This window comes from Pygocentrus nattereri, chromosome 22 (genome assembly GCF_015220715.1).
Source record: "Pygocentrus nattereri isolate fPygNat1 chromosome 22, fPygNat1.pri, whole genome shotgun sequence".
Lineage (NCBI taxonomy): Eukaryota > Metazoa > Chordata > Actinopteri > Characiformes > Serrasalmidae > Pygocentrus > Pygocentrus nattereri.
In genome coordinates, this window is record NC_051232.1 from 2,532,999 (window position 1) to 2,542,721 (window position 9,723).

At 39.1% G+C, this 9,723-nt stretch overlaps 1 protein-coding gene across 2 annotated transcripts in view; it reads left to right on the plus strand.

The window, feature by feature from the left end:
- The window catches only part of pax5 (paired box 5), a 103,620-nt gene extending 94,128 nt beyond the window's left edge, over nucleotides 1-9,492 (plus strand). For both annotated transcript variants that reach the window (XM_037533071.1, XM_037533072.1), the window contains exon 11: nucleotides 638-9,492. In XM_037533071.1, coding sequence (XP_037388968.1) covers nucleotides 638-720 — 83 coding nt within the window. In that variant the 3' untranslated portion in view covers nucleotides 721-9,492. The remainder of the gene's footprint in view (nucleotides 1-637) is intronic.
- The last annotated feature ends 231 nt before the right edge of the window (nucleotides 9,493-9,723 follow it).

Sequence of the window (9,723 nt, forward strand, 5' to 3'; positions counted from 1 at the left end):
TCTAACTGCTCGGCATGTGGCCACGAGGGACAGGGGTGCGGTCTCACTTCCTTCCCTAAAATTCAGGGGTGTGGCTCAAAGAAGGCCCCACCTATAAACTCAGATTCTGTTTCGGTAGTGGTATGACAATGTGGGACATTTCATTTTTTGAATAAAGTTGTTTTTTTATTCAAATTAAACTCATGATGAATCTAAACATCTCAACTTACTTTAAAAGAAATCAAAACAACTTTTCAAAAACAATAATGAAGTATTCAGAAGTGTAAATGTAGGGCTCTCTACTAATGCCTTTGGTTTAAATAGGCCATACCATAATCCTTGTAAATATATATGCTCTTAATATTTAGACTTTTCATTAGTTTCAAGAATTTTACTTCATAAAATTGGAGCTCTTGCTGGTGTGGGTTCGTGCCAGTTTCCTCCCTTTCAGCACATAAAAGCTGCTTGAGTGCTAATACTGCCCCCTTGTGGAGCCAGTGAGGGAGCAAGCCAGGTCCATGGTCCCTCTATTTTCTACCAATCTAGTAGAGTAGTCGGTGTTATGGTACACCAGAACTTTAATATTGTGTATTAACATTTAAGAATGGTAATATTAATGTGCACGTTGGACGCTTTTGTCTTCCTGTGTTCCCTCCAGGATCTCCTTACTACTACAGCGCAGCCACGCGGGGGGCGGGGCCTGCTGCTGCGGCGACAGCCACTGCCTATGACCGCCACTGACCATGCCAGAGAGGAGAGGAGGAGCGGGAAAAGAGGACAGGAAAAGAGAGGGAGGAGAATAGACAAGCTAGCACCAGCGATGGCCCACACGAGACTGCCTGCACGCGGAGGAAGAAGAGAAGGAGGGATGGAGAAGAGAGTGAAGATGAGAGCACGCGTTGTTTTCCTGCCAATCACAATCACTCAAGCTCACGTGCCCTTTCATCTGCTCAGTTTTGCCCGGGTCATTTTTGTGCAGCAGCACTGGGCCACACATACACACAGTGCATACAGTTCAGTTCATCTGCAGCATACAAGTGCTTCTGCCTTTCACACAGAGAATCTGTGTATCTTTGATTTGCCCATGAATGCATTTTTTTCATAGCAACTATTGCTAGTTTGGACAAACTTTACAGGAAGTTGGCAAAAGTTCCGTTCGTCCTAATGAGAATGTGTATCGCGCAACTTATTTTAGAGGCTGTCGTTTATTTCAAATGATATTTATTTCGTATGCGTGTGGATTGTTTTGTAATCAAGCTGGGGGTAGCTTGGTGGCAGATTTGTCACTACAACAACATAGAATTCATAATAATATTCAACATAGAATTCATAATAGCCTAGTGTTGTATTGTGAAGTGCTAACACATGTAAACAATGAAAATAATTGACATACATACATTATGTACGAGACGCAACGCGCCACAGTTTCCCATTAGGCTGAGTTGCTACAAAAACAGTTGCTACAAAAGAACACATTCGTGGGCCGAGCAAGGCGAGATCAATTTAGATTCTGTTCAAACAGTTTTTTGTTTTTTTTTAATTGCGCATAAATTGCTACATTCATTTTCATATCCTTTTTCTCATTTCAACTCTGAGTTATTCCGCAAATTCCATCTAACAGACGTTTAAGGTGGGAGTAAATAGACAATCTATCTATCTCTGGCAGCTTGGAATGACTTCACGATTTAAGCCTACATTATTATTGACTTCATCAGCACGCCACCCTTGTACAGAATGACTGCAACGTTGTAATCCTGCGCCAGCTTTGTTATGCAGCACCATAGAGTATAGATCATTTTCTTGTTGAAACCAAACAGGACGCTTACCACTCAAAGGTCTGAGGGAGGGCTGGAAACATGGACTGTTAACTCAGGTCAGAACACTGGCATTAAAGGAATCAGTGTTTTTCAGCCTAATGTCTATCTGCATGTATTGCATGGTTGACCTGTAAAAGGAAGAGAAAACCTGTTGGCATGCTTAGACCAGAAGCTAACGGGCAGATGGAGGTTGAAAAACGCTGTAATCCTTTAAAAGAACCTAAAAAACCGTCAGCTGAGCAAGTTAATCCTGTTCACTGCTCACGATGGACGCAGCAGACATAACCGTGAACCAGATTAGATCATTGACATTTCATTCTCATAGTTCAAGTCACTTTTATTTTCTTCAGTCCAAGTGAAATTAGCCGTAGAAAACCATCAAGCAACTGAGGATCGCCTCAGGCCCAGTTCCTGGATCTCCAATCAGCCGGAATGTTTATGTCCCTCATGCTAACATCGTTTTTTTTCTAATTGAAAAACCTAACGAATGCTAATGGAATGATGGTGATGTGTACAGTTCAATCCCACTTGTGACACTTGTGATGAAGTATAAGCCGAACTTTTTTCTGACGCGCTGAATTATAATCATATTGTATTATGAGCAGCACACGATGGGCACAGTTGTTCTATAATGAGACTGACTTGACGGCAGCGTGGAAACGCCGTAGCGACTCTTCTCCTCCTTCTTTGTGTAGATAAATGCTGTTTACTTGTGTACAGAATGCCCTGGTCGAACGTTTTGTCAGATTTAAAGCTATTTATGATGGAGACAGAGTAATATATATAAATGTATGTGTAAAGGTTTACCGCGGACACAAGTTAACAATGCTAGCAAAAGACCTTTTGTTAAACTTCCAAGTTGAATATCCAAGTTTGGAGGTCCCTGCTGTTGAAAGAGGTTTCAGACAGTCTAATACCAAGACAGCTGTATGCAAAGGTTCATGGTCAAATGACACAATTTGTTGATTTTCTAAGTGGAAAGAAGTTAACACCAGCTTTGCATGGAAAAACCTGACATTTATGGAAATTTTAAAGGATTATTTCTTTGCTGAATTTAAGACATTGGACAATGGGCACCCTTTCAGTACTTAATACAACCCCCACTGGCTGAAATCACCTCTAAATGTTTCTTGTGGCCAGTTACCAGTCTTGCTATTTGTGATTTAGGATTTTTTTTCCCCACTTTTCCTCGTGGAACGCTTCTAATTTAGAGCACTCATGGTTGCTCTGTAGATGCTCTGCATCACTGTCCTGTTGTAGAAGCCAGCGTCGTTTTAGCTTCAGTTTTTTCACAAACTGTGGGACATTATCTTGTGGAATTTGTGATATTTAGTATCCCCTCTATATTTTCCCCTCTATTCGCACAGCGAACAACACTGTGCCACTAGATGTCAAGTCATAATAGACCCAACTCTATGCTTAACAGTTGGCAAGGTGTTCTTTTCATCAAATGCTGCTTCTTTTTTTCTCCAAACAAACTTTTGGTGATTGCAGCCATACATCAATGACTTTCCTACTCAGATCACAGTTAAGGTTTCCTTCTGATGACCCACTGCATCAGTATTCGCATGCCAACCAAACCTCCCTGTAGTTCCTTGGTAGTGATGTGGGGGTTTTGCTTTGCATACTCACTAGTTTTCTTTTCAGAGATTTGTCTTGGTCTTCCAGATCTCATCTTTACTTCCACAGTTGTTTTCATTTGTAGATGATGTTTTGGACAGTGAGTTCAAGACTGAATGATTTAGATCTCTTTACGTCTCCTGCTTTGTAAGAGTCTTTAGTTTAAGATCACCAGTCACTCAATTAGAAGGCAGCACAAGTTTTCAAGGGTCACAGAATTTATTATGCTCTGGAATTGTCTACAACTTGGATTCAGACCCAATGAGTAAAATCACTCGTGGATAAACTGAAAGCGTGACCACAGTTGCCAGCTGCGTTTTCAGCAAATACATGGCAATCACGCTTATGCTTTGCAGAACGGTGTCATATTTAAGTTTGTCTCATGCAGATGTCATGACGAATTCTGTTCACTTCAAAAATCAGCAATATATGTCCTTTGACCATGGTGCCCAAACATCTGCATACAGCTGTACATTCTCTAAAAACGGCATAGAAGAGAACTAACTCGACAGGAAGTGACGTCATTCTTTCTCCCCTCTAAAAAATGTGATGTCATTATCTCCTTCAATGCCCCCAAAGATACCTTTCAAAATGCTCCAGGAAGCACAGAGATAAATCAATCCGAGATATTTTCCACCCTCTCTCATTCTCTCTCTCTCTCTCTCTCTCTCTCTCTCTGAGTGCTGTTCATTCTTTCTTTCATTCTGGAGGGAAGAAAACATACCAACTGCGCCAAGACAATGCATGAAACCTAGGTGAAGGCCTTACCCAACTCAAACTCGACCTGTATGTGACCCCATCGTGCTGATATTGTCCCTGTGTGTCCTTCTCAGATGTATTATACAGCCGCCACCAGAGCTTTTGTTTTGAAGTATTCATATCTAACTTTAGATTCTAGTGGATGAGGAAAGACAAACGTGTCCTTTATTTAGCTATCGTCTGTGATGTGCGTTCCCAGGTATTTTCTTCCTTTTTTCCTCTCTTTTTTCGATACACTGTGCATTGAGTAGCTTTCAAGTGGAGAAAACAGTGTAGATTTAGTAGCGAGTAACAAAACACCAAAACCTTGACGTGAAATGTGGAAAAAAACAACGGAATATATCTATGAATATACAGTATATATATGAAAAGAAGCTGATAGTTTTCACTTTTTTATGTTTGACGTTTTGGAGTGTAAGGTAGTGTTAGGATTACCTTCGTTTGTAGACCTTAAGTTGCGCGTTATGCAACTCTAAAGAAACCCTTGATGCCGTTCACCGCAGTGCTACTGGTGAGCTTTGACCTTTTAAACCTTTTAGTCGGAGGCATTATGAACCTGAAGTACACCAGCTGAAATCGAGGACAGTGCCTTTACTTTTTCTACTGAGTCATCCGCATTGACCACGTGTCGCTAAAATACAAAAAAAAAAACAAAAAAAAAAAAAACACAAACCAGTCTGCATGACACAAGGTCACGATTTGACCCCACCAATCAACAATCAACACAGTGCCACTGACAAGACGTGTGTTTCAGACTGAAGAGAACGAGCAACAATTCTTAAAATGCAATCAGCCAGGCTAGTTAATCAAACACGTGGATAAAACCAAACAATCGAGGCCAGGTCAGTCTATGGAATCGGTGAAGATCATGCACTTGTACACAGAAATAAAATAAAATGCACCAGATATTTTTCCTGCTAAGTAGAACCTTCAAAAATTCTTCTGTAAAACTGATGTTAACAGTGTAAACATTTCAACCTGCTCATTAAAATTCATCCTTCCTTCATCCGTCCTTTTATCGCCTTGCTACATACTTTCTATATTCATTCACAAGGGATGCCAAGTTTAGACAATTTAGTTAAAGATTAATTAATTAGCAAGTCTGAAATCCAAAACACGGCGCATCAAAATATCAATTCTAAAATGCATGTTTTGACTATTTTATCACTTTGTAGATGTTGGCTTTTGAAAAATTGGTAGGGAAAACCTCTATTTTTAGCAGCGCTTATGTTCTAGTAGTGGGATCAATTCGTTGCTGTTGGACCAAAACCCTGCATCTCCAAAGTTTACAGAAGAAGGAAAAAACATGCTTTACTTCTAATGTAAGTCAACGGAACCCGTCATTCTTTCATGTCATTTTAGGCTGTTTCTTTTGGTCCATTCATCTTGAAATTTACACACAATAAAAGGGACAATAGGTATTTTAAAATTATGTAAAAAACGATGTGAGGTTTTGCTCCGACAGCAGTGAATTGCCTGTGTACTATTCAAAAACATCCTTAACTTGAATGATAAGCTGGCCAATTCAAACAGGAACGGCTGCTTATTGGAAATGAAATGAAATAAATGTCTTTTAACTGATGGCACTGTTCTAACAATTGTTTGTTTATTGGTTATTTGGTAAATCATTTACATCCCTCATCAGTCACACATCCATATGAAGAAGGTAGCAGTTATAAACCCGTACACTTAACAAGCGGACCTTTGAAGCAATGGCATAGACGGACACATTTGGTTCCAAAAAGAAACTTCTTGTTGTCAATGAATCGTGAGTGTGAAGAACCTGAAGAACTTCCAGATAATGTGAAGCTTAGTCTTGCGAGGCCAGACGTGATCTCATACTAAGGTCATGTGGGGACAACCATGAGAACCTACGGGCTAAATATGGGAGGGAACACAGATTATGGTGAGACTAAATCAAGTAAGGGAAAATTGTTAGATAACAATAGTGCTTCACTATCTAGCTTGTAGAAACTAGCTTCAGACTCTTCACTTACTGAGGGACATTTCAGAATTTGCTGATGTTTCGGATCCTTTCTTCCCGCTATGCCTCTTCCCACAACACTCCCTGTGCCACATTACCCAAAATCCTAATAGATCCAGCACTTGCTTGGAAAGGCGGTCTTTTCATCACATGCTGCTCCTATTCTCTTCAAACAGACCTTTGTTGATTGTGGCCAATCTTCAGACAATGACTTTCGAGATGAGTTTACAGTTAAGGTTACAATCTGATGACCCCTCTATGTAGAGGATGACTGTCCAGCAAAACTACACAGTGGGCCAGTGCACCATTCCAATGCCAGCCAAATTGTCCTGTAGGTCTTTGGTAGTGATGTGGGGGTTTTGCTTTGCATTCCTGACCAGGTTTTCATAGATTTGTCTTGGTCTTACAGATCCCATCTTGGCTTCCACAGTTCTACTCAATTTCAATGTGTAACTCATATTTCTGACAGTAAATATTCCATTTTAGTTTAGTTTGCTTTTGCTTCTTGTTAAGAGCAAATAAAATGACTTGAGGAATCTGTGGAGCAGTACAGCAACAGAAGTTAAACAAGTTGTCCCCAGATGTGTTTACGAGATCACATCTGGCCCTTGAAGACTAATCCAAGCCAGGAACCTTTTTAACGAGCATAATAGTAATGTTTAACAAAGCGATGAAAATATGTAAATTGCCCTTAAAGCAGCTGTTTCTGCTTTAATAAACCTGTGGTTCCTATTATCCATACTGACTATAAACGGATTGCCTTGCCATTGACTCGACCCCAGCGGTTACACCGGAAGGTTCTGAGAACCCTCCCATTGGCTCCGAGGACAGTGATTGACAGTTGTGACACTGAGCAGTAGCACAAAGTGGGCTTTACTGGTGTGGTTCCTGCCCTTCACGTCACCTCCTTTCAAACTCATACAGTACGTACGCACACACACAGTCCTTTTGTCCTCTGCCAGGTCACCAACACGCAACCCCTCCCCACGGGGACGCTCTAAAACCTGCTGTGCCATCAAAAGCAAACGTCCAAGCTCTTTTCTCATCTTCTCTCATTCACTCTATCCCACCCCACCTGCTCTGCGCCTCCTCCCACCCACTCCGGCTCTCCGGCTCTCCGGCTCCCCTCTATAATCTCATCACATCTTCCTAACCCCTTTCTCCAATGCCATCAGGATTAGGCATATTAAAACGATTCCATTGATCACATTCCCTCGGCGGCAAATCCATCAGGAGAAAATAATTTTAGGATAAGGAAGCATTCTGACAGTGTCAATGGCAAGGTAACCTTGTTCCTTATTGTCCTCAGACTCGATTTTCAGACAAGAGTATTTTCCTTTCGCTTCACGATAAACAATAAATATGCCAAAAAAGGGTTTATTGGAATGATGGCATAGAAGAACCACTTTTTGTTCCCTGAAGAACCTCAAAAAAAAAAAACGTAAACAAGATAAAAGTTTAAAGCTGCACTATGTCGAAATTTGAGTTAAAATTCCTCTAAAATTCCTCTGTATATATTAATTCAGGATTTTGCTGACCACGTCATACTGCTTTCTGCATTAACATCCAACACACAGTCCCAAAAAGAAGGTCTGGCTTGATGTTTATGTCAAATGTAAAATCAACGTTATGATCAAACGAAGTTATGATGACAATAACAGATAATTCACTCACATCACACATTTCACCAAGTTTTGACTAAGTTCTCTTTGAGTTCTCTTTCACATCTGCACTTGCAATCATCAGATTCATCCGCTCGGGGAAGGGAACTGAAGTACAACCAACATTACAAAATATTCTTCCGCACGTTGCTTGAAAGTACATATTCCCACCAGAGAAAACGTACGTAGTGTAGCTTTAAAGAACCTCCACATGATGTTCAGGATCTAGAGCAGTTAGTTTTTCTTAGAACTATAAGTCCAAGCTGAGAACCGTTTAGGAACCTTTATTTTTAAGAATGTTCAAAAACATGGATCAGTGTGATACATCAATGCCTTCGATTGAGTGCGGTCAAAAACTTATTTTAAATCGATTTTGTCGTTTTTATGTTCTGCATTGTTCCAACTGAACTAATAACACCCATAGCTCATATTTGTGTTGAGCAACTTAGAGTGGTTTTTGCCATCTATAAGGTTCAGAAATGCCTTTTCAAAGCAATCCTGCAAAAAATGTTTCCCCACGAAAATGTTCATCTTGCATAATAAAACCCAAAAGGCACAATGACAAACATATACCATTAACTCTCATTCATTCGTTTAGAGCTTAGAGCCTGACAGTGTCTGTGCAACCAGTCAAAAAAGGAGGGCTTTGTTTTGCAAAACAAACAAATTTGCCTTTATTCATCTTCACTGCGTAAAATTGAAATCAGTAAATCAATTTCGAAGCAGATCACTAGTCCAGGTCAACTTCAAAGGTTTCCCGCTGAAATAAGCCGACTAAAAACGAACTGAGGACTTGGTAATGATCTTATTGTGGCCTTCTGTGTACAATCTGAAGCTCCTTCTGTAATTATTTACTAATAGATTCTTTCCTGAGGGACCGATGAAAACGTTTTTTTACTGAATTTTTGAAATAAAAGAAAAAAAAAGATTTTAAGAAAACGATGTGACTAATGCAAGGCAAAATCAGAATTCATGGCAACCTGTTCACTTCAAAAAGGAAAAAAAACACACTAGAAACATATCTGTAGCATCCACCAAAGCTGGAGATACCCGTAAAAAAAAGAGGAAAAAATATCTCAACAGTTCTGACATACCATAAAACACGGAGAAAGTAATGGCTTGAACCTATGAATAAATGGAAGAATCGCGTCTTTAAGAAATCTGTATGTTTTTTATTGAATTTTCTAGTAGTTATGAACAAATCTTGGTGTTTTTTTCTCTGCGTGTCGTGTGTCGTCTTAATATTTGAATGTATTTACTGCGGTACAAAATTTGCCAAAGATATCATACCACTTAATTTCAGTCTTTATCATTTTTATCCTTTATTTTTTATACTGTTTTGTTTATTTGTTTCAAACTCCACCCATAACCTGGAAACAATTGTGACTTTGATATTATGCTTATTTGTTTTATAAATCTGTTATGGTTAATGTTATGATAATTATAATTATTAAAAAAAAAAATCAGGGTTATTTTATGTAAAAATTTGAATTGTTTGGCATTCCTCCTGATCCCTGAAATCAGTACAGGGTATATAGGCTACTAAGTGTATGTGCATACGAGTGTTTGTGGATTATTGATTTACGTACCCGTAATGTGAAACTAAGAACTAATTATTTGTAAATATTTGACATAATTTTATTGGTTCATCAGAATAAAAGTAATTTTTTAAGTTCACAAGTCCTGCATCTTCTGTTTTCCCAGAGTAAAAGTGCACTGTTCTACTTCATGTAACAAGTAAATAAACTCAAATAAATACTTATAAATGCAAAGCAAAATAATTTGTTTAAAATGAACCAAAGCAACGTTTAATCAACTTCTGCCCTGTTCCACTTTTTACAGTGTTGGTGATAAATTTTAGTTTTACTGTGTTAATTGTTAATCACAAGTTGGTCATTTTTAA